The sequence below is a fragment of the Balaenoptera ricei genome, chromosome 8 (assembly GCF_028023285.1).
Source record: "Balaenoptera ricei isolate mBalRic1 chromosome 8, mBalRic1.hap2, whole genome shotgun sequence".
Lineage (NCBI taxonomy): Eukaryota > Metazoa > Chordata > Mammalia > Artiodactyla > Balaenopteridae > Balaenoptera > Balaenoptera ricei.
In genome coordinates this window covers 237326-260960 of record NC_082646.1, presented here as the reverse complement: position 1 = coordinate 260960, position 23635 = coordinate 237326, and the positions used below count along the sequence as shown (strand labels likewise).

General features: G+C 55.7%; 2 protein-coding genes across 4 annotated transcripts; one reads left to right on the top strand and one right to left on the bottom strand.

Moving 5' to 3' along the window:
• The first annotated feature begins 41 nt into the window (after positions 1-41).
• On the top strand, positions 42-18577 carry VPS26B (VPS26 retromer complex component B). 2 transcript variants are annotated; one of them, XM_059930005.1, is made up of 6 exons: positions 42-478; positions 7871-8027; positions 12260-12424; positions 14404-14579; positions 16032-16174; positions 16551-18577. In XM_059930005.1, the coding sequence occupies exons 1-6, from the start codon at positions 256-258 to the stop codon at positions 16695-16697; spliced, it is 1011 nt and encodes a 336-aa protein (XP_059785988.1). In that variant the 5' UTR covers positions 42-255; the 3' UTR covers positions 16698-18577. The 2 variants fall into 2 exon arrangements, with proteins under 2 accessions (XP_059785988.1, XP_059785989.1); XM_059930006.1 differs by lacking the exons at positions 16032-16174; positions 16551-18577 and adding an exon at positions 14979-15716 and having other exon boundaries at positions 173-478.
• Positions 18578-18950: 373 nt separating this feature from the next.
• Positions 18951-23581, bottom strand: THYN1 (thymocyte nuclear protein 1). Of its 2 annotated transcripts, XM_059930007.1 has the most exons (7): positions 23313-23579; positions 21735-21916; positions 20920-20988; positions 20461-20553; positions 19851-19946; positions 19454-19604; positions 18951-19150 (listed from the first exon to the last, which is right to left on the bottom strand). In XM_059930007.1, the coding sequence occupies exons 1-7, from the start codon at positions 23353-23355 to the stop codon at positions 19104-19106; spliced, it is 681 nt and encodes a 226-aa protein (XP_059785990.1). In that variant the 5' UTR covers positions 23356-23579; the 3' UTR covers positions 18951-19103. The 2 variants fall into 2 exon arrangements, with proteins under 2 accessions (XP_059785990.1, XP_059785991.1); XM_059930008.1 differs by lacking the exon at positions 20461-20553 and having other exon boundaries at positions 23313-23581.
• Positions 23582-23635: the final 54 nt, after the last annotated feature.

Here is a 23635-nt window from a genome sequence, read left to right as displayed (position 1 = left end):
CGGCGGCCGAGCAGGAGAGGCGGGGGCGTGCGCATGCGCGCGGCGAGTCCGGCGCGTCCGGCTGAGCAGCGGAAGCGGCGGGCGGTGCTCCCGGGCCGGGCGGCTGGCTGGCTGGTCGGCGCTGCAAGCACCGGCGGGCGGGTGCCTCGCGCCTGCTCTGCGCTGCCCCCGGAACCGCGCCGGCCCGGCGAGCGCGGGCGTCGGCGCCGCGTCCAGCCCTCCGGCCTTCCCAGGCCCGGCCGGCCCGGCGGGGACATGAGCTTCTTCGGCTTCGGGCAGAGCGTGGATGTGGACATCCTGCTGAACGATGCGGACAGCAGGAAGAGGGCCGAGCACAAGACGGAGGATGGGAAGAAGGACAAGTACTTCCTCTTCTACGACGGGGAGACGGTGTCCGGGAAGGTGAGCCTGGCGCTCAAGAACCCCAACAAGCGGCTGGAGCACCAGGGCATCAAGGTCGAGTTCATCGGGCAGATTGGTGAGTGCGGGATCCACCCCACCCGGCCCCGCCCCTTGCCCCTTCCCCCGCGCCCCGGCCCCCGACCCTGCCCTCCACCCCCAACCCCGACCCCGACCCCTGACCCCTGACCCCGCCTTTGACCCCCCCCCACTCCCGCTCACTAATCCCTGGTCCCTGACACGACCCCCGACCTTTGACTTTGACCCTGCTCCCTAACCCTTGCCTCCTAACCCCCGCCCCCATTACTTGGACTCCGTATCCCCTTTCCCCCGCCCCAGGCCGCGCGGCCTTGTTGCCCACCGGGGGTCCGGGCTCCTTGTTCCTGCCCGGCCTTCGGTGCTGCTGGGCCCGCCCGCAGGTCGTGGCCACCGAGTCCTGCGGCCAGTCCACCCCTTTCTAGTACCTGTGTCCCACCCACCTCTCACATCCCACCTTCACCGGGAGCTGTTTGAGAAAGCAGCCCCGCGGGCTCCAGCGTCAGCTCTCTGTCCAGCCAGCTGGCGTACCTAAGACTTCTTGATTAGAACCTAGCCTTTGGCAGACTCATTTTCTTAAAGAAATGATGCTCCTGAGACCCAAATTAAGTGGTCACAATTTCTCAAGGCTCTAACACTCTTCTAACATGAGTGTTAGCAATTACAACTAGACAATAAAAGGCAGTAGCAGTACCGAAGATCTGAGAGCTGCCAGTCAGCACGGGGTTGTTTCCAGTTCTCTTTGGACACTGTGTTTATTAAAACTCGCAGGTGCTTCTGAAATAAATTGCCATTGTCATTCGTTCAGGAGTAGATTCACAGTAAATACCCATGTGGCCTGAAAAGACCTTTGGCGGAGAATTCATACCCCATACCAGGCGCTGCACATCTGGCCCTGGGGGGGTGGATTTCCTGCGAAAGCTCGTTGAATGCTCACTGTCATTCCCTGAGAGCCCCGCGCAGAACCTTGCTCCCCTTTTACAGAGGCAGGAAGCGCTGGAGCCCTGGGAAAGGCCGTGTGGCCTGCCTCTGCAGCCCAGCGCTCAGCCTGGAGTATTGGCTGCTGCTGTTTGAGGAAAGGGAATCAGGTTGAAGGCTGGCTGATCCTATAGGAACCTGTTTGTTGTGACTTTAAACCCAGAATACGAGTGGCCTGAAAGGGAGCTGAAGAGTGAGTTTCAGATCCTCTGCTCTCTTGCTACCGGCTTGGATAGGGTTTTTCAGCAGCAGTGCTGTCGACATTGTGGGCCTGATCATTCTTTGTTGTGGGTGAGTGTTTAACAGCCTCCTTGGCCTCTACCCGCCAGATACCAGAACCACAGAAACGTCTTATGTCCGTGGAAGGTAAACTCACTCCTAGCAAAGAGCCACTGGGTAGACAGGATGAACCCACAGCGTTCTGTGCTAGGCGTAAGATGTAAGAAGTGGAGAAGTTCTTGCCTCCTTATAATTAGTATTTTCACGTCGTAGCTTTAAGGTTATTGCTGGATTCTTTGGCTCTGCAATGTGAGTGCAGACAGGCATGTCTAGCCAGTGTCTGTACCTTCATTCCAGGGGGTGACACCTCACCAATACATGAAAGGTAACCAGAGCGTCCCCTGCCCCCCTGTGCCCCAGCAGTTGTGAAATGAGCTGTTCAGGGGGACGCTGGCAAGGCCTCCCTGCAGCCTGAATGAAAGGGAGTTGAGGAGGCGCCGTCCCTGCCTGGCTTCTTGTCTGTCTCCTGGCATCCCAGGACAGCAGCCCTGCTCAGATTTCTCAGGACCTTTTGTTGCTTCCATTGATAACTCTTCCTGGGCCCCTGAGCACTCTGGGCTGAGTCCACCCTTGGCTTTGGGGAAGCTGTACCCTTCTCTGGGCCTCAGCTTTCTCACCTGTAAGGCAAGGATAATAACAGAAGCACCTTGTTGAGATGTCTAGGGACCAGGCTTTGGGCAGAGTGTGGTGTATTTGTGTCCTGTACCTGAGAGGCTCTATGAACTGACCTCAGGGCACTGGAGCGAGGCTGGTGAGTAAGTTCCCCATGGTTGTGGTCGTGTGGTTTTCTCCTTCGTTGCTTTCTTGATGCTGCATGAAGTGGGTGGAACTTCGGTCGGGTTCTAAGGTCTGGCTGTACGGATGACGCACAGGATGGTCCTACTGCTGGATGGGGGTGAGAACGGCGATGTCATTGTGCTCTGGACACCTTCTTCATTGGTTTCACTCAGAACTTTTCTTCTTACAAACCATAGTCTCTTGGATTTGGTTCTTTTTTTCTTCTTTCTTTCCTTCCTTCCCTGCTTCCTGGGAAGAATTGGACAGCTTGAAAATGAAGTGGTTTATGTAATTAACTTTCCTATCCTTATGATTAATTTCTTTTGCCTGCAGACGAAAGCATATATGTCTTGCCTGTGCCTCCTGTAGAAAGACAGCCCGGTGCGTGATTGAGGGTCAAGCAGAGGGTTACTTAGCTTAGATAAGGCTCCGTTTATAAGGTACAGACTTCGCAAGGGTCACGTGAGGACTAGAGATCATCAACGTACGTGAAGTGCAGGGTTTGGCACTCATCGCAAATACTCATAATCCCTGTTAAGCTGGATCCTTCCAGAAGTTTCCAGGGGCTGGACCTTTAAAACGTCAGCCCTGATTCCTCTGCCGACCGCCCATGGGACTGTTCACGCCAGGCCCGCCTCCCTGCACCTCCTGCCCGGTGTGTTCTCCCAGCAGGCGCGCTCGCCCGAGGGAAAACCTGTGAAAGGGTCTCCCTAGAGTCCAGGCAGAGACAGCTGTCTGGTAATCTTTGCATCGGTCCTCTTCAGACCCCATGCCTCACAGCGGCCCAGCCCCTGCTCGGAAAAGCTCCTGGCTCGGTCTTGGTTTGGGAGGTGGGCAGGAAGGGGGGCCCTTCTGTCTGCTGGCCCTTCTCACACTCTCAGCTACTCTGGCAGCCTCATCCGCACCCATCACTGCAGTGTCCTCTTAGAATCCAATGACTCCCAATCCTTTGTCCTTACCTGAACTCTCCTCTGAGTTCCATGCTTGGGTTTCTAACCGTCTTCTAGAGTCTCCCGCTGGATACCCCTCAGGTCCCTCAAAAACACATCCAAACCAGAAACCTTTTTCTCTTCCTGCTCCAGCCCCAGCCCTGCTGCTTCTCCTGTTTTCTCCACTCTGGCCTGTCACCTGGGTCCATTCAGCCTCAGAAATCCGGGAGTCCTCAAGACCCCTCCCTCCCCCTCCTACGCATCCAACTGGCATCTCAGTTTGGGTCCTCTCCAGCGGCTCTGTAGGGTATCTTGAGTCTGGGCTTCCTCTCCGCTCTCGATGCTGCTAACTTTGATGCTTCTGTGTGTAGCAGCCTGACTGGCCTGCCTGCCTTTGTTTGCCTTTTCTTTCAGTTCATCTTTTGTAAGAGGGAACTTTCTAAAGGTCAGTGCTGGCATGGTCAGTCACCTCCTTAAAATTCTTCTTGTTGACTCCCTGCTGGTTGAAGGGGAGAAGTCATCCAGCTCTTTCCCGAGCTGCCTCTGCCTTTCTCCGGCCGAGTCTCTGCGACCCTTTCCTCCTTCCACGTGTGCTTTCCTCAAAGTATCATGTTCCTTCTAGAGGGGTCTTGGCCTCTTCCCTTTGTATATGAACATCTTTCTGCAAGGAATGGCCTACCACCCAAGCTCTCACTCATTCTTAAAGCCCAGCAGGCATGACACCCGTCAGAAAGCCTTCCCTGACCTCCCCTGGCCGACGGAAGCCTTTCTTCCACCGTTATTCTAGAGGCCTTGTGATTTCTCCCTTAACATAAGGAGATGAGAGTTGTCAGGCCCCCATTCAGTTCTGCACCGACAGCTCAGGTGTTGCCTCTGATTCATCCACCTGTTGTGTGCATTTTTCTGTCCTCCTCCTCAAGTTTTTGAGCCACTTTGGGATTCTTCCTGCGTCTACTGTGCACTTCCCAGCGGCTTGGTCTGTGCTCCAGCAATGCCAGCGAATGTGTGCTGAGGGAACCCCCCGTGTCACTAGATGGCCCATGTTTTTAGAAGAACACAGTGTGGCACGTAAGGAGTATCAAGGGAAGGTCTGTAATTAGAAGATGGAGAGACCATTTTTTAGGTGGAATCGTTGGGGGAACACTTGTGGAGGGTGTCAGGCCACCTTGGAGACTGATGGGGTTAAATAAACCAAAGGTAATTAGACAGTCACACTTGGCGAGGAGGGAGGACCTGAATACCCCTGCACTCCAAAGCCAGAGAGAGAACTTCTGGATTTTTTTTTTTTTTTTTTTTAAATAATGCCACTGGGTGAATCTAAACCCATCAGCCCCAGTCGAGCCTGTGCTGTTAAGACTCTGGAGGCTTTCTGTATTTTAATTCATTAAGCCGTGAGTGCCAAGTGAGAGGCACACTGATTCTCACCCGCTAATAGTCTGCTGCAGGGCTTGGAGCAGAGCGGCGGCTGGCTGTGCACGGGCAGCCCGGAGACGGCACTGCTCCCGCAGGTTTACCAGGCCCAGGAGGTCCAAGTGGCCGTGGCGAGCGTGAATCGTGGCCAGGTTGCCCGTCAGCAGACAGCAGCTGGGAAAGTCAGGGTGAAGAGCGGGCTGTTTGAAAGAGCTCTTTCTGCCCTGGTTGGCTTAGGGTTCTTCCAAGGCCGGTGGGAAGCCTGGCCCAGCAGCGAGTCTCCGGGCACCCTTCACGGGATGACCGCGTGGGGCAGAGCTGGCTCAATTTCCTTCCACAGTGGCAAATTCACTCCTCAGCCATTGGTGGCAAGTTTCATGGTGAAAACATCCTGACTACAGAAGTCATTTCCTCCTGGTGGACTGAGTCGGGGGAGTTACCTTAAGAAAGAACTGGTCAGTTCCTCCTTCTGGCTTGAAATGGCTGGTCCCTGTGGGCTTTGGAGGCTGGGGAGAACTCGGGGTAACTGGGGAAGAAAGAGGCAGTTGACAGTCTCTTTAGGGCAGACCTCCTGCTAGAACAGTCTTGGGTTTTCTGTTCTAATTTATGCGAGAGGAAACCAAACTTTCTGGCACATAGTGAAGTACGGCTGCTATTTCTGCCCCTTTGCCCCACAGTGTTTCCAGAAGCCTTGCAAATGGCTTATAAAGTGTACGGTAAAAAGCCCAATCAAGCCCCACTCGGACTACGCACTGGCCACTCTTTCATGATGTTTGGGGGGAGGCGGGGAAGCCCTGGGAGGACGTGCCGCCAGGCAGGAAGGCCCTGTCCCCCCGGGGGTCCCAGCCCAGCCAGGCTTCTCTGCTGGGACCCCTGGTGCCGGCGCTCTGTTCTCTGTGAACACTGTGGATCCTTCTCTGGTTTGTTTCTCATGTTGCCTCTGAGGCTGTGTGAGCACATTTGTGTGTTTTTCCATCCTTCTCTTCCCATCTTTCTCTTGACTCCGGGATTTCCCACTTAAAGTTCACAGACGTTGGGGCTTTGTTCCGCCTGCTTCTGTCCCCTGAAACTATGGCAGAATCCAGTGCTTGGGAACGGAGGCACCACTTTCCCCAGTTAAGGGGTCAGTGCCCATCAACAGAGACTCCGGTAGCAAAGAACCAGCAAGAGTTAGTGGACGGGCCCTTGTCACAGGCTGGCCACTGGCTCTGTTCCTGCCTGGTCACTGCACTTCCTTACCTTGGTTGGGGGCACAGTTGTTGGATTTCAAAACGAGGGATGGCTGTTCACCTTTCCCCAGCACCCCCTGCCCGGAAGGTTTGAAGTGCCCTCCCCCTTTGGCGGCTTTGTGGGTCATCACTCCCTACCCAGAGCGCTGCCTGCTGCTGATTCCACTTGGTGTTTGGAAGAGAAGGTGGATTGTTTGTAACGTCAGGTGGATCCAAGCGTAACTGTGTAGGAAATCAGCACAAGGTGTGCTCACAGGGTGCACTGGGTGTGCGTACAGAAGCAGCACACTGGCTGGGGACTGACCGCACCGCTGCTGCCTTCTCGAGCTGGACACACCTTAGGACAGAGCCCACTGTGCTTTCCGGTGCCTCGCTGCCTGGGGAGAACAGGCTGCGGGGGTGGTGGTGTCAGGGCCAGCGGCCAGGGCAGCAAGGCCGAAAGCACCCCTGGAACCACGTTCCCCTCCCGAGCGTCCCCAGGGCAGGCCCGGACACTCTGTCGGCTCTGGGAGGCAAGAGCTCTGGTTTCTTGAGCCCAAGAAGGCTTTGATCCTGGGGGGCTCAGACCTTTGCTGTCTGGGGTCTGCCCTAGCCCAGGCTGCTCTGGCTGTCCCTGAGAGAGCTGGCGCGCTGCGCTGCAGAGAGGCGGGCCAGGCCGGGCGGGCGGCTGTCCCAGGCACGCCTCCCTGTGGCCCTGTCTCTCCCCAGGCAGCCGACGGCAGAAGCGACGAGAGTACACTGCCTGCTGCCTGTCCTGCTGCAGGGTGCCCACGGGTGGTCCCTTGACTGTAACGTGGCCACGCGGAGTCGCAATCGGTATTAAGTGTCCCTGCTGCACAGCCGGGGACTGGGGGTGCCAGGAAGCTGGGGACGTAGGCCTTATCTCTAACGACCATGCCTGGAGCAAAAGTTAACACATAGCAGAGGACAAACAGGCATATATAATCTAGGACAAATAGGTGGCCTGACTCATAATAAACAGCAGAACTGTTTCCAGAGGAGGATGGGTGAAGAGCAGTGCTCCTCAGACTGTGGTCCCTGGACCAGCAGGAAGCATCTCTCGGGGTCTGTTAACAATGTCCATTCTCAGGCCCCACCCCAGACCCCCGGAATCAAAAACACTAGGGGTGGGGCCCAGCCGTCTGTGTGTTAACACAGCCCCCGGTGATTCTGATGTTCACAGAAGTCTGGGGACCCTGAGCTTAGACGTGGGGCGTCATTACAGCCCCTCTGTCCCGTCGGCCCCGTGAGCTCCTCTCTGAAGGGTAGAGGCAGCTGATACTTCTGGAGCATCTGCCGTCTCTGAAGTGCCTCTCCAGGTCCTCTACCTGCTTCACCTCGTCCCGTGCTCACAACACCTGCAGTGCGTTATGTCGCTGCCCCCATTTCGCCAGGTCCAGAAGTAGACGCAGTCCAGCGGGAGACCTGGGACCCTAGGCCAGTCACCGACCCCGCTGTGCCTCAGCTTCCTTGGCGGTTAAATGGGTGATAGGGCCGTCCTAGCTGTCTCACAAGGTGGTTACGAGGAGGATGTGACTGAAGAACTTACTGCGAATATGCTTTCCAAAGTTAGCAGTAGTTTCAAGTATGTTTAAGGAGCTGTGGCGTTTTGATCGCGGCCCCCCGGTGTGTCCCCCACGGGTGCTGCCCGGTGCCCTGGAGCAGGAGCGTGTCGGGTTCTGGGCTGCAGCACAGGGGCAGGGCAGGAAGCGAGGGAGCCATAAGCCAGACTGGGGGCTCTGTGTGTTGGCGGGAGGCTCCTGCAGCTGGGAGCCCCCTCGCCGGGCCGCGTAGCTCAGGGTCTGGTAGAGGTGGCCGACGCTCTCCCTGCAGAACTCTACTACGACCGCGGGAACCACCACGAGTTCGTGTCCCTGGTGAAGGACCTGGCCCGGCCCGGAGAGGTCACCCAGTCGCAGGCGTTCGACTTTGAGTTCACGCACGTGGAGAAGCCCTATGAGTCCTACACTGGGCAGAACGTGAAGCTGCGGTAAGTGGCGCCCCCAGGGTGCCCCGTGTGGACGGGCCCTGACGCCGTCCCGTTTCTGAGGCTCTGTGTGGCCGTAGGGAAGGTGTGCTGCGGGGGGGGGGGTGTGCAGTGGGCCTCCCTCCAGGAGGAGTGCTCCTGGCTTGTCTGTCCGTTTCTGGAATGTCAGTATCCCCACCGTGGCCCCTTTCGAGCCACTGACCCAGCGCCCCTGGGTGCAGAGTTGAGAGGTATGCACCTGCCCCTCGACAGCACGCTGCTGCACAGACACCAGATGTCACCCCCCCTGCCCCAGGAGCAGAGAGGACCGTGACACCCCAGAATAGCTAGGATATTACCTTTGTTCTTAATATAATTCATTTGATTGCAAGTGTCTATCATTTAATTTTAAATGTTGTGATTAACAGCTGATTCTGAAAGTTCCCGAAAGTTGGACGCTCGGCTTTCACACACCCCTGGCTGGGCCTCAGGCCACTGATCCTCATCCAGCTCTGCATGAGGCTGCGGCGGGGTCCTGAGCTCTGTCACTTGAGAAGCGGGTCATAGATTTGGATTCTAATCCTAGACCCGTCCTCTCCATATTTTGGGACAATGAGGGAGTAAAACGTAACACAGTAGGACAAGTTTTAAAACATTAATACACACCTTTTAAGTATATGGGATTGTTTTCCTTGTTCCAGTCTTGGAAGCTGTGCGGGTGGGGACTGATTCCAGGGCCTCCGGGGTATGTGATGTCACTCTGGCTGCCTGGCTCCAGGTCTTGGGTGTCACCTGAGGCCTGCATGTGGCATGGTGTGGGCTACTGCAAGCTCTCCCCTCTCCCGTCAGAAGAGGGGCTGCAGGCTCTCCTTTCCAGCCTGTGCAGAGAGGTCTAGCACTGGTGCTGCCCCGCTTCAGCAGCGTTGCGTGACTGCGCTCAGAAGGCAGCAGCGGCGAGGAGTATCTAGTCATCACTTAAGCTGGGCTGGGGGCTTATTGCTATTTAATTGGATGTTTTGCAGTGGACTTCTCATAAATGTTCTTATGTCAGAAAGAAAGGTGTTGAAAACAGCATGGCGGTTCTTCAAAACAGAATTACCATATGATTCATCAATTCCACTTCTGTGTATAAATCCCAAAGAAGTGAAAGCAAGGACTCAAACAGATTTATGTATACTCACATTTGTAGCAGCATTATTCACAATAGCCAAAAAGTGGATACAATCCAAGTGTCTATGAGTAGATGAGTGGATGAACAACATGTGTATCCACACAGTGGAATAGTATTCAGCCTTGAAAAGGGGGGAGATCCGACACCTGCTACGGCATGGATGAGCCTTGAGAACGTTGTTCCCAGTGACATAAGCCAGATACAAAGAGACAAATACTGATTCCACGTTTTTAAGCAGTTAGATAGTCAAAATCATAGAGGTAGAAAGTAGAATGGTGGTTGCCAGGGGCTGGGGAAGGGGGCTGGGGAGTTAGTGGTTGATGGGGCAGAGTTTCAGTTGGGGAAGGTGAACACGTGGAGATGGACAGTGGTGACCGTTGCCCAGCACCGTGAGTGCACTTAATGCCACTGAACTGTGCACGTAAAAATGGTTAAAGCAGTACATTGTGTTACATATATTGGAGGAGAGGAAAAAACTTTTCCCTCCACCACGTTAGGTTCATTGGCGGGGGCTCTGCAAATCGGATGGACGGAAGACGGATTGGCCAGAGGCAAGCAAGCAGGTGTATTCCCGTGTGCATTGCTCCCACCTGAGCTCTGCCCGGTGACTGAGGGGCAGTTGAACTTGGGCTTATGCAGCATCTTAACAGAGAAGTGAGGAGGCAGAGAAGGGGCCCTGCACTTGCAGGGGCTCGAGTTGTGGGAAGCACGGGGAGAGGCTTGCTTTGGCGAGGAACGCTCTGCGGGCGGCACCCCCAGCAGCTCCCAGGCCGCGCAGCCTCTCCTGGTGGAGAGGGCCCCGGAGTCTGTCTTGTGTGCACTGCTTCTCTGTTGCTTTCAGCTCAATAGAATCCTCGTGCCACAGTGGCATGTTCTGGGGTGCGTGCTCTGCACCCTGTATTTTGTATTGTATCACAATGGAAGAAAAGTGTTACTGTCTAAATTACACAAAGACTTTTGGATTCACGCTGAGAAAGGAGGTAAAATCGGGAACATTAGTTAATGGAAGAGGTACATTCCGGATTAAGGGCTTGTGTCTTATTACAGGCAGAGGGGAAACATGAAAAGATTATTTTGGACTCCTTTTCCTTTGTTTTTAGGCAGGGCAGTGGTTCTGTTAGAAGATTGAAGTCACTGTGTCGTATTTGATGGGTGGGTGGAGTGTTGGTCCTGAGTTTTCCTTTAGTGGACACCATGGGAACAGGCAGAAAACAAGGAATTTAATAGACGCCAGCAGAACTGACCATTGAGTGGAGATGCAGACATAGGGCCATCAGGAGGAGGAGATGACCTGTAGATGAGACGATTCATCCAGTTCCAGGGAGGAGTCTGAAGCACTGGCAGAACAGACAATTGGAAATGCAAGCCTGTCGCTCAGTATAGAGAAATGCACTGTCAGAAATCACCCGCTCGGAGCTGGTAACTGATAGGTTGTTCCAGGAGGGGAGCTCTGGGAGAGGAGAGCCCGGGACCTACTGGGACTCTTGGGGACCCTACTGGGCCTCTTGGGGACGGAGGAGGAGCGGGGTGATGCGTGAAGGAGGAGGGAGTGTTTTACGCTCTAATGCAGAGCTGATGCCAAAAAAAAAAGCCCCTGGACTTGGCAGCTGGGAGGCCTGTGCTGCCTTTGGGAGGGCAGCTCCTGTTGGGTGGTAGAGACGGAAGCCGGGGCGAGGCATAGGGGCTGGGGACGAAGCTGCAGGGTTAGAACAGGACCCCTGGACAGCTGTCTCTGAGGAAAGGTAGAGTGTGGGCCTGGGAAGTGTCCTGGGGATTGATGGCTTTGGGACTTTTTATAAACTCAGGAAGAAGCTTTAGCTGGAGAGAGATTGGATGTGTTGAGAAAGTTGGGAAGTTGAAGCATCAAGATGCCAGACAGTAGTTCTCTACCAAGAGTCCTGTGTTAGAATCATGGGGGGGTGGAGGGGGCTTTGAAAAATATAGATCCCCGTGTCCCTCTCCAGAGCAGTTATGTGGCAGACGCGCCCCGGAGTGAGTCCCCTGCGCCTCCAGACTGCTGGCACAGGAGAGGCGCTCGAGCCGCTGGAAGCTTCGTGGAGCCTTCCCTTCTACACCGCTGCCAGGGCCCTCTCCACAGGGCGTGGGGGCTTGAGGGCCTGAGCCTTAGGGCCGGCTGGAGCCACGTCTGGGGCTGCGTGGAGGGAGCAGGCGGAAGGGGAGGGCGGCCGGGGGGTGGTGAGGCCGCAGAGGAGGGCCACCAAGGTCTCCACCAAGGCCTCCCATCCCAGCTTTGTTAGAGGGCCGCACAGAGTTAAGTCAAGGGGACGAGGGGTGCGGGGGGCGCCACACTGAAGGGCTGGCTGGTGGTCAGGCGTGGCTCACTGCCCTTCAGCGCTGTGTTTCTCCCTCTTTCTAATGTGTCCCAGGACCCTAGGCTCAGCCGGAGACCATCCTAGTTCAGACCTGGGGCTCTCCCACCTCTGTTGCTTTAGTTCTAAGGCCTGCTCCTCCTGAAGGCGCCCCTCTCTCCCCACAGCACTTGATTCCTGCCTCTGAATGGACACTTTGCATGTGTTCTAATTGTTCTGTTGATTTGCCCGTCTCCCCCAGGGGACGATGAGTCCCCGCGAGACTCCACCTTATCCGTCCTAGGCCCAGCAGTAAACGTGCGCAATGCATCACTGACCTGATTCTCCATTATCTTATTCCTGTTGTTTAACTGTGAGGGACTTGAAAAATGCTCATTGGTCGAGTATTGTTAAATAGCGTGCAAACATAAGAGTATACGATCCCTGTGCCCACAGAGCCAGGAGTTAGCTGAAGAAACAGAAGCTGTGCACAGTGCCTGGCAGGTGGCAGCAAGGCTGCTCTTGAGGTGCAGAGAGAGGCGTCACCTCTTACCTCGGAGCTCAGGCTCAGAGGAGGGTTGGGGCAAGGCCTTTGATCGCCCTGGAATTGTAATTGCAGGATTTTGTGTCTGAGCGCCTTTTCCTGGGAAGGTGGTGCCCGGCGGTGAACGCTCAGGGCAGTCGGAGCCCCCGGGGGTGACCTCTACTAGGGGTCCTCTGCGGGGTGGGCCCCGGAGGCTGGGAGCGGCCCTTCACCGCACGCCTGCGTCCCTCAGGTATTTCCTTCGCGCCACCATCAGCCGCCGCCTCAACGACGTCGTCAAGGAGATGGACATCGTGGTCCACACGCTGAGCACGTACCCGGAGCTGAACTCCTCCATCAAGATGGAGGTTGGGATCGAGGACTGTCTGCACATCGAGTTTGAGTACAACAAATCCAAGTGAGTGTCGGGCCCGGCTGGCTGGTGGTGACCTGCGGGGGCGGCCACAGAAATAACGCGGTGGGTGTGCGCGCAGGCCGGCCGAGGTCGCGGGTCAGGAAAGAGCTGCATCTCATTGCAGCTGAACTGTACTAACTTAAGAGGGCAAACTTCAGTTAAACATCCTATGAGGTCTTTCAAAGTCAAGCGAAACTAACTTTAAAGTATTTGTTTTGGATTCTAGGTACATCTGTTTCCTTCTACTGATGAGATTAACCTCAGAATACCATTCTATTATCATTTGTATCCTGTAAACAGTGTGTCTTTAGAAACCAAAGTGAGGAAAGCCAAGTTGACTGCTTCTTCCTTAAATTAAAATGAATTGTAACAAAGAATATTTGATGCCTTTTTATAAAGGTCTTTAAATAATTTTATTTTAACTGGCCATATATGTTTTAAACTGTCTCTGCTATTACAACATCTAAATATGTAAGTGCTTGTAAATCATAAAACTTATTGACAGTTCAAAAATGTGCTGCAAGCAGCTTTCTTTTTAAAATGATACATTCCTGAAAATGTTCAAAAATCAAATATGCAAAAGTAAACGTGTATTCTCTTCACAGAGAACTAACCCTTCCCCCCGCGAGTCTCTAATGAGGGTTCTCCCCGTGGGGAGGCCTCACCTCAGACCCGCTGGCCTCCAGAGGCTCGGGGGGTGGAGGCCTGAGCGGCGGCTCTCCTGCGAAGGGCTAGGAACACACGTGCTTCCCAGGACGGGGAGGGAAGGCCGTTTCCCGCCGCCGCCTGGCCTGGTGCTGAGCGTGGCCCCAATGGGCCCCTACACGACAGGCAGGGAGAGTCTGGAGCAGGCCCCTGCCCTTCCTCCTCATGGTCTTGGGGCTCTCGGGCCCTCCTGGGACAGAGCCCCCCAAAGTGCCTGCCCGCCAGCGCCCCAGCCTCCTAGTGAAGGGGGTGCCACCTCGAAGGCGCTCAAGCGCCGCAGCCAGCAGTGCAGTCAAGACCAAGGTGAGCGTGAGACAGGCGTGTCACAGACGGGCGGGCTGGACCGGGTCCTGCCCCTGCAGAGCAGGCTGCCCTGTGAGTGCCAGGCCGTCCGACCAGACAGGAAGAGCCCGGAGCTTAGGACAGCGTCCCATCCTGCCACTAAGGACTTGGGCTCAGGTTAGCAGGTACTAAGACTTCTGTAGCTGGGGTTTCTCATCTGAAAAATGAGGGGTTTGGTCAGGTCAGTGGAAAGGTGCCGTGAAGGAGGAGCGGGGCCCGGGCGCCACGCGTGGCTCCTTTGTGTTTCTTGTGTGTAAGATTTCATTTAGAACAAAGGAGCGTTCGCCCTTTAAACGTTTGAATGCCCAGAGAATCTGTGCTCTGAGTGTTCCTTCTAACGCGCTGCAAGCAGCAGAGTTCTGCTCTCCTCGGTCCTTGTGCGTCCGCCATCTCCCCAGGCAGGCTGGAGGCAGAAAGGTGGCGTGGAGTGGTGGGGAGACCCCAGGCCTGCAGGTTGGGAACCTGGGTCCACACCCGTGTCTGCCCCTCCTCGGATCCCACCACGTCATCTGTCTTCTTTGCACTCCCTAGGGCTCCTGCCCTGTGATCCGGGAGCTCGAATGCTCAGGTCCCCCGTCCTGAGCTTCAGGTTGAAGGTTTGCTTTCTGTGGCCACACCTGGTACAGAGCAGCCCTGCTGCCGGCTGGCCCCGGGGGGAAGGCCCAGTTCCTGGAAGCGGGAGGAAGAGCGGGACCCGGTCTCTGCACTTGCGGGTCAGCCTCTCACACCAGAGCCTCTAAAACACATGCACTCGTTAAAGCGCTGAGCAGAGGGTGACGGAACCGCGCTCTGAGGTGCAGGCGGGACAGCAGAGGAAGTGACGCAGGTTCAAGTGTAGAAGGTCGTTGGGACTCGCCCTGCGGGGCAGTGCCCTCTCCTGGAACCAGGAGGCCTGTCACGTGCGGGGGCCGCACCTCTCGCCTTCCTCTCCGCAGGTACCACTTGAAAGATGTCATTGTGGGGAAGATCTACTTCCTGCTGGTGAGGATCAAGATCAAGCACATGGAGATAGACATCATCAAGCGGGAAACGACAGGCACGGGCCCCAACGTGTACCACGAGAACGACACCATTGCCAAGTACGAGATCATGGACGGCGCGCCCGTGAGAGGTGAGCTCCGGCCCCATGGCCTCGGCCCGGCCCCAGTGTTGGAGGGGCTTCAGGGATCATCCTGTCAAAGTTAGGTGGCCTGGGAGCCTGTAATTTCTTAATCTCTAACTGTGCATTATGGGTCCCGAGAAGGAGGAAAAGGAGGTCGGGGATGTGGAGCTCAGGCCCCGCTCACCTTCACCCAGAAGACGTCCATGTGGACCTCGTTTATAGACTGAGCTTGTACTGGAGTTTAAATCTCAAGAGTTATGTCTGTTAAAAAAACAAAAGACGTTTGAAAAGCACCAGTTTAGCAGATACAGTTTGAATGCTCTGTTTACACTTTCCTATTGACATTCTGAATTTCTTTGCTGCTGGGGGGCAAGAGATGAAAGCAGAATCCTCATTTCTGTTACTTAGTTCCAGCTCAGGTAAAACGAGTCGTGCTCTGAATTCATTCGCCAAGTACAGACACCCTGACCGACACTTCCCAGTGCTGCACACGGTGCCGGCGTGACCTCCGGGACGAGTGGAGCTGAGAGCTGGGTGGGAAGTTGTGTGATTTTTGGGAGGAGCAGTCATGTACGTTCTTCGTTGGCTCTGCAGCAGCTGATGATGAAGTGTTTTCACGTAGCAGTGCTTGGTGCTGCTGAGGTTTCATTCAGTTTTTTCCCAGTCTGCTCCCCGTGGAAGGAGGGGTGTCATAGCTTTCTCAGGCCCTCGGGTGTCACGAGCGGGGTCCTCGGGGCAGGGCTGAGCCATCCTGCCTGCTGGTTCCGTGTTTCCCAGGCCGAGCAGCTGGGCTGAGCTCACCCTCCCTGTGGCACTGACAGGACACCGAGAGAAGCACAGAACAGTGCGAAGTGAAACAGGGTTCGTGTTTGGCTTTAGGCCGCACTGTAGGTTTGGACTTTCTCAGCAGAATTCTGCCCTGATTTTGTTCCACTTATCTTAGGAGAGGCACAGTGTTAGAGCTGGAAGGGATCTAAAATATTATGTTGCCTGATATCGTAATTTTCCCTATGAGAAAATGAAAGTCCACGGAAAGCAGCAGACTTCCTCAGAGTCATACCTCGGGTCAGTGGAGAGAACTGGGTCCAGAGAGAAGCTTTTCTGTTTTCCAGACCACCACACCCTGCCAACTCGTCTTAGAGGGGAGGGGTACGGGGTGGGGGCTATGCTAATTGGGATGGAGGGACCTGATGGTGGCATCAGAATTGCTGGGTGACATGGTGGGTTAGCTGGGGTTTGACAGTGGCTCTTAAACCCAACAACTATACACATTAAATGAGTCAGAAGATGCTTACCTAGCATTCTTGTGCTGTTCACACTCACCGGGCAGCGGCAGGCGCCTCCCCGAAGGCAGAAGCGTTGGCTTGGGTGTCCAACGCCCCCCCGCCGCAGGCGGCCCCTCCACCGCGGTGTAAGGTGGGGCCCCCTGCCCCCGCCCTGACTCCCGCCCGGCCCTTGCAGGAGAGTCCATCCCCATCCGCCTCTTCCTGGCGGGCTACGAGCTCACGCCCACCATGCGGGACATCAACAAGAAGTTCTCTGTGCGCTACTACCTCAACCTGGTGCTGATTGACGAGGAGGAGCGGCGCTACTTCAAGCAGCAGGTGAGCCGGCCGCCCCCAGGGCCCCGGCCGCCCAGACAGAATCCGAGGGCATCGTTCCCGCCAAGGTCAAGCAGACGGGACGGGGATGGGGGGCGAGCCGCTTAGTCTCTGCGCCACTCAGTTTACCCCGAGCCCCACAGCAAGGACGGGGGGGGGTTCCCCGTTGACGCCCAGAGTCTGCTTTCTCGGGCCCAGCCCCTCCCGGCCGCACCGTCAGCGGGCACCCGGGGCCCAGAGGTGTGGACGGCGCTGTCATTGGTGACGTATGAGCGGAGGCTTTTGCCTGAGGCTCCCGGGAGAAGGCAGAGCCTCGGGGACCCTCCCCAGGCCTCCCTCCCACGTGTCGCCTGCCCCCCCCCCCCCGCCCGTCCTGCAGGAGGTGGTGCTGTGGCGGAAGGGCGACATCGTCCGCAAGAGCATGTCCCACCAGGCAGCCATCGCCTCGCAGCGCTTCGAGGGCACGGCCCCCCTGGGGGAGGCGCGCACCCCCGGCCAGCTGTCCGACGGCAGCAGCAGACAGTAGGCCTGGGGCCAGGAAGCTGCTGGGCTCGCACCCCGGCTCCAGGCCCCCGGGCACCAGCGGCCGGGGCAGCAAGATGCTCAGCTGACCCGCTACTCGCAACCTGAAAACAAATCATGTTCTTGATGTAAATTCTTTTTCCTGAAGAACCTAAGGGGTTGGGGTTGGGAGGGAGTGTCTCTGGGACGCTGTGGCTGATGGGAGCATAGGGAGAGGGGGCGTCCCGGGGAGAGCCGTCTGCGGGGCTGCCTGGGCCGCAGGAGCACAGCGCGGCCCGGGCTCCGAGCCTCCCGGGACAGGAGCTGGGGAGGGGGGGGCGTCCCACGGGTGGTCCTGTCTCACACTCCCCTCCCCCGTCCCTTAGCGAGTGGCAGGGGGTGTGGCGCCCGCCCCGCTGTAACTGGCGGTGAGGGTTCAAGCCCAGGAAGCCGCCTCCTTGGGAGCTTCGGATGTGGTGCTTTGGAGCCTCCACAGGCCACCCTCCTTCTGGCCCTTCTCTCACCGCTGGGACCGGGCACCTCCCAGGGACTGTGGTCAGTCACGTCCTGGATGGAACGGGAGCTTGTGGTAGGGCCTTTGGCTGATGTCCCTGGGCACAGACACATCTGTGTCACCGGTGGATGGCAAGCAGGTGGACCTCGGCGGCTGTGCGTGGTGCGGGCAGCCCTGAGGGCCGGAGGTCCTTGGCCCCGGCCCCTGAACGAGGACATCTTTCCCCCGAGAAGAGGTCCGGGAAGGGCCCGTTCTCCCCGCCTCCCCAGGAGTGGATCCTCTTGGCTCCCTGCTGCCCATCTCACTCCTGGGAACCGGGGCTTGGTCTCAGACACGTAGAAGCTTTGTGCTCACCCTGCGAGCTGGGGGGAAGGGGAGGGCCTCCTGAGCCGCCGTCCTCCCCACCAGCCGGCTGCCCAGAGCTTAGGACCATTGGTGGTGTGTGTGTGTGGATGCTCTGGTCATGCTAGAGAGGGTCTCCCGCTGTCGCACTGCACCGCGCCTGTCCTGTTAAGGCTGTGGAGGTCCTTCCTGTCTCCTGTTGGCCTCTCTTCCCTTCTGGAAAGACCAAGCAGACCCCCATGGCCAGCAGGTACAATAGTTGGTGGTCTGAGTTCTCTGTCGTTTGGGAAGCAGAGGGGTTGGTTCTTGGGTCATCTTTCAGTTAGTGTGGAAAACGGGGACCCGTCTTTTCCTCAGAAATTGGTGCAGCGGTAGGCCTCGGACTGGGCAGGGCTCACGGATCAGAGCTGAGATGGGAGGGAAGGGCGTTCGGGGTGACGCTCGAGGTGGGCTGGGGGCAGCAGAACCGAGCAAGGGAAGCTGGTTCCCCCAGGCTGGACCCCGGGTTCAGATGTGAAGGACAGTCCCCGTGGGGACAGGACCACCTGTGCAGCTGCCCCTGGATTATCAGGGCTGGGGGCCTAAGTGTGGGAGAGGCAGCTCCTGTGTCCCTCGCCTTCTCCGGAGCGTGAGCTGGGGCTCTGGCGCCTCCCACGACAGCTGGCCCCTTAACTACTAGGTACCCGCCGATCCCTCTGCCTTCCAGCCGACCACAGATTCACTTCCCAACCTTCCCGACCCCTGAAGCCTGTCTCCTGAGAGAACTAGAGGTAGAATTTGCTTCTGTCCTCTCGGGAGCTTCTGTTCTTTCCCCTGCCCCATTCTCTGCCTCTTTGTGCATCGGGGAAGGGGAGGCCCATCCCTGGGACCCTGGCAGAGCATAGGGACTGAGCCAAGCAGTGTGGCCTGGGGCTGAGCAGCTGCGGTGTTTACAAGTTTCTCAACGTGTGTCTTTTCAATGGCTGTTTTAAACAAAGCAGTCTGTTTCAGCCGTCCCCCTGATTAAAGCAAGCCCCTGGGCTCCGAGGCATCGTGCCCACGGTCCACCAGACTCTGTGGTCTCTTCTTACTGCCCCGCCGCACACAAGGGGAGACGCCCCGCCCTGACCCACGACACCAGCCCTCCTGGTGTCTGTGGCCCCTGGTGAACAATGACACCCACTTTATTAATGCCTGTTTTAGACAAGCACGTGGCTGAGGAAGGAATTCTGGTTTTACTCCAGTCTGGCAACCTGTCCTGAAACTGCTGGTTTTACCCACTCTGGGACCAGATACTTCAGCGGTGGGCAAGGAAGGCTGGTGTAGAGACAATCCATGTTAGTGGGTGTCACCAGACTGGGCCCTGCATCTGGCCGAGAGGATGTAAAAACGTGCAGTGGAGTATTCTACCCCCGATGCTGATTTAAAAGAAATGCCTCCAACTCAGACATTCATGTTTTATTAAAAAGGACCCAAACCCGACGTCTACACACAACCCCGGGTGAACACAACCAGCATGTTCCCCACGCCGCCTTTTGTCTTGTGGAAGCTTGACTTTGGGGCAACATCTTGCCCACTTCAGCAGCCGTGTCTCCGTTAACTCGGTTCCTTCTCCTCCAGGCTCAAAATAAAATCAAACTCCTCTGCCGAAAAGGGCAAGAAGAAGAGGAAGAATTAGGTCTGTGTCTCCTCCTGAACAGGGCAGTCATGGCAGGCATTTCTCAAGTCGCAAGGCCGGTAGTCGTTCACTCGGAACCCTCAGGGGCGTTTCGACAGGTGCCGAGCACGGCTGCCCTGGGCAGCTCGGGGGGGCTCCTCCCTCGTGGGAGTTACAGGTGGGGAGACAGACTCAGACCTTGACCGCCGTGCTCGGGGCTCACCAGCTATAGTACGTGTGGATTCACCGTCCCTCTGGCGTGTGATCAAAAGGCAAGGGCCGTTCTTACCTCGGCTCAGGGGCTGGACCGAGAGTCTCTGGCGGGTGAAGAGAGCCATGTTTTGTAAGGGCCCGCCAGTGGCTCTGTGCGCTTGGTGGTGGGTCTTGAGCTCAGCCAGTGGGATGAAACGCTTCATCATCCGAACAAACTGCACGTCCACCTGCATGGCAACAGTGTGTGGGACAGAAAGCCATGTCCACTGGACTCTGCCTGCTGTGTTTTAGCTGCTTGCAGGGGGTCCTAGGGCCTGGCTGCCAGTGTTTGTCCTTCTCTCCAAAAGCAGGGTAACCTCACCGGACTGACAGCGGGGCTCTGTGCCCCAATCTAAAGATACCCCAGACCTTCTTCCTCCCTCTCTGTCCATCCTTTCTCTTTTGTGAAATAGGAAGAATAGTAGTATCTTTACCATGGACCATTTGGGGTTGTCTTCTTTGCTGGATGGATCATAATGGGGATTGTTTTTCTCAAACTGTGTGTGGTCTGGGTATGCCTCCTTCACAATCTGAAATTAAAGCCGAGTCTCCAATCATTTGTCTGTCCAGTCAGCTCCATGGCCAGGCTTTAGTCCAAGTCCAACTGTCATTTCCTACTCTACGTATTCTTACCCCATCTGTCTCACTGGTGAGCCACTGAGGGCTCAGGTATCTGGAAGTAATACACAGTCTAAGGCAAGCAGAGGAAATCAACCCTATTTTGACAAAAATCTTAAAAGTATGTCCTAAACCAAACATTAAAGGTTATTACTGGTGCCACTGTTTCTCCACCTGCAGTTAATTCTATCCTGGTAACTCCTGGCCTGGAAGAGCTACCATCAGGCCTGTTTTTGAGTGAAAGACCAAGGTGCAGAAATGGAGAGAGGTGTGTGCCAGCGGGGCTGGAAATGAAGGCCTGCCTTGTTGCAGTCCTGTCACATGTTCCTGAGACAGCAGGGATAGGGAGGAGGGTTACCTACCTAAGCTGTTTCCCTAACCTGCAATGAAAGGAGATGGACTCAGACCTAAGCCTGTACAACCGACCTTCATAAGCCCCACAATGCCTGGCTCTCTGCAGTTGCTGTGGTAGAAGAAGGCTTCTTCCTCCAGCTTCATGGCTCTCAGAAAGTTCCGGGCCTGTTCCAGCAGAGAAGAAACAAGAACTATCCTCCCACCGGCCAGAAAACACTAGCCCCCGGAAATCAAGTCTGCTTTTATTAGATGAGATTTTGTTTCTTGCAGCTTCCCCCCCCACCACCCCACCCCCCACCAGTTCAATTCAATTCTTGCCTTTTACCCAGAGTTGTATCAGGACACTGGCTGGAACACAGGCCATTTGAAAACTGCATGCAGTCAAAGCAATCAAGGCATTTGTATATATTTTCAGGTTTGGGTTCTGGGAAAAAACAACCTTGGCCAAGAGATTTTGCTACTGAATAAGTCAGAAGGAAGCAGGCTTTTATCCCCCGCCCTGGGTCTCGAGGTCCTGTCTAACCCGCTTACCTGGTAGTTGCGAACACCATCCCAGCATGCTGTCTGCTTGGGCTGTGCTTTGAGATCCTCAATGCTGAACTAAGCAAGAAATAAGGTCATTCAGTAAACAATCCTGGGCCAATTGGTAAGAATATATGGAAGCAGACAAGTTCCTTCCCCTATAGGGTGTTGCCAGCTGGCGTGGCATATGAGCTTACTGGGAAGCTCTTCACAGAGCCACTCATACTGCGCAAGTAGAAGTTAGCTTTGTGTTACCTTGTTAGCCTTGCTAATTAAGAGGATTAGCTGAGTGGATAATCTGGTAATTGCTGATTATCTGTATTTCATTTATTAAAATATTATATATCCCTTCTATAGTATCTCTAATTTTATTTTCTCCAGGCTACTACGAAATTTGATTTACATTCGCCTCCTGTGTACCAACTGTTGGCAGGGAGATACCTAGGAGCATGGCAGGTGGCGAGAGAAAGGCAACCTAAGACTGAATGTTGCCTAGTTCGGGGGTTGGAAAACTATAGCCTTCAGGCCAAATCTAGCCCATGCCTGATTTTGCAGATACTTTTATTGGAACTCAGCCACACTATTTGTCTATGGCCACTTTCTTGTGATGCCAGCAGAGTTGCAACAGCACCACCTGGCCCTTTAGAGAAAATGTTTGCCAACCCCTGCCCTAAGTAGAAGATTCACAAAACAGATAGTGGATGGCAATAAATCCTGTTGATTCTATTCTTTATCACCTTTTTCCTACCCTTCGAAGGTAAGAAGTGGGTGATGGGACCCTGTGGTGTCCCCCATGCACTTTGGAGACAGGTGCGGGACCTCACCTTCACATCTACACCTTTCTCCAGTCGGCTTTCTGGCTCTGACTTCATCAGCCAGTAGCTGCTTAGATTCTTCCCACAGTCTTTAGAGGCTGAAGTCTCCTGGAGGCTGGAGTTCTCCACCTTAGCTGATGCCTCCCCTGGGTTCTCAGTTTTGGTACGTTTTCCTTCTGGCCCCTTCTTGTCTGCAATAGGAGAAGAAAAAAGAAGAGAACTTTCTTGCTTGCTGAGAGAGAAAGTTCTGTTGCAGGAAAAGCACATGCTTTGGAGTCAGAGCTGGACTCAAATTCTGGAGCTGTCAGTTACTAACAGTGGCAGCTTCATTGTTGAACTTCTTCCTCATCTATAAAAATGGGACCAGAATGCCTACCTTACAGGACATCTTCTGGGTTACCCATTCAGTGGGATAAGGATACCTCCCGTGGCATCTATTAAGTAAGTAGTCAGTGAATGTTTTCTTTTCCTCACCCTCTCCTCTGCCTTTGCTGGGGCTGTTCTCTCCAACGAGGAAACCAGGCACCTACTCCACGGACTTGCTTTGATGATTAAATAAGATAATACAAACAATGGGCTGAGGCAGTGTCTGGCGTTACCATAAATGCTCAATAATATTAGCTATTATGTCACCTCGACTTCTTCCTTCTTGTTCAGTATGCTCTGTGGCCTGCCTCCTTTCTACTCCTTGAAGGTGCCAAGAGAAGCTGGATAAAACAGCCACTCTGGACTTTGCAGACATGGTCAAGACTGGACTTTATCCTACAGAGTGAGGGAAATGTGCCTGGAGCAGAGTGGGTGCCCAGTAACTAACAGCTGTTAAATTCTTACCCTACGTCCTATGTGTTACCACCCTCACTGTAACTCAGTCTACACAATCTATGAGGTGTTCTGTCCATCTGTAAGATGTGTCCCAGATCACACATCAGGGCCTGCCACGCTGGTCTATCTGAATCCACTTAACGACCATCCTACGCAGCCTCTGAACCAAGTCCAAGCTCCTACGTATGCCATCATGATGGACGTCTAACACGTGGAACCTTCCGAGGGTCCTGGGGGTCCCCCTGGACTTGATCAGCACACTGTAAACACCGTGTGTGCTGTTAAGTAACAATGTGTTGTGGGCAACTCGGAACCCTTCCCCGTCTCGAAAAAGCACTTTCTCTGCCGTTCGTTGCTTTGCTGCTGCTCCTCTTCCATTTAGAATGCCATTCATCCTTGTGAACACAACGCGGATATCCCGCGTTCCTACCCATTCTTTACGGCTAGACTCAAATCCCCTCCCTCTCAAGGCGTCCCCCCAACCCCTCCCTGCTCTCACAGCCCCAGTGACCCTTTCCTTTCCTCGTCTGGCTCCCCGGGGAGCGGGAACTGTAAGTGACCGGCCTCAGCGCCTGCCAGCCCGTATCCCAGCTACTTTTCGTGCTTTCCAAACAGCTACCGCTCGGACAAGCAAGCAGCAGAGGGGCCCTGGGCATGAGCCTGGTGGGAGGCTCGGGACACCGGACCTCAAAACGACCCACTCGGGCCTTTCCCCACGCGCAGGGGCGGAAGGTGAGCGGCGCTGAGCAGCCGGGCGCGGCTCACCTGGCCTCGCGGCCCCCGCCGGCCTCTTCCGGGCTCGCGGCATGGCGTCCCCGCGCGCCGAGGAGCGAGGGTTCCGCCGTCGCCCAGGGCGCCCGCGGAATCCTCCCGCGTTACCCACGCCCGTATGTCCGCCTAGCACAGACCGCCGCTGAGCGCCTCCGGTGGTCTTCTCTCTCAATCACCGCTACCCGCGCGGGTCCGCAGGCCTTCGAAGCGCTACCCCCACCCCACCTCCCCGCACGCCGCAGGGCGCTGCAGAGCGTCCCCGCGGCGCTTTCTAGTCTTGGCGCGCGCCCCGGGGGCCTCTGGGAGTTGTAGTCCCG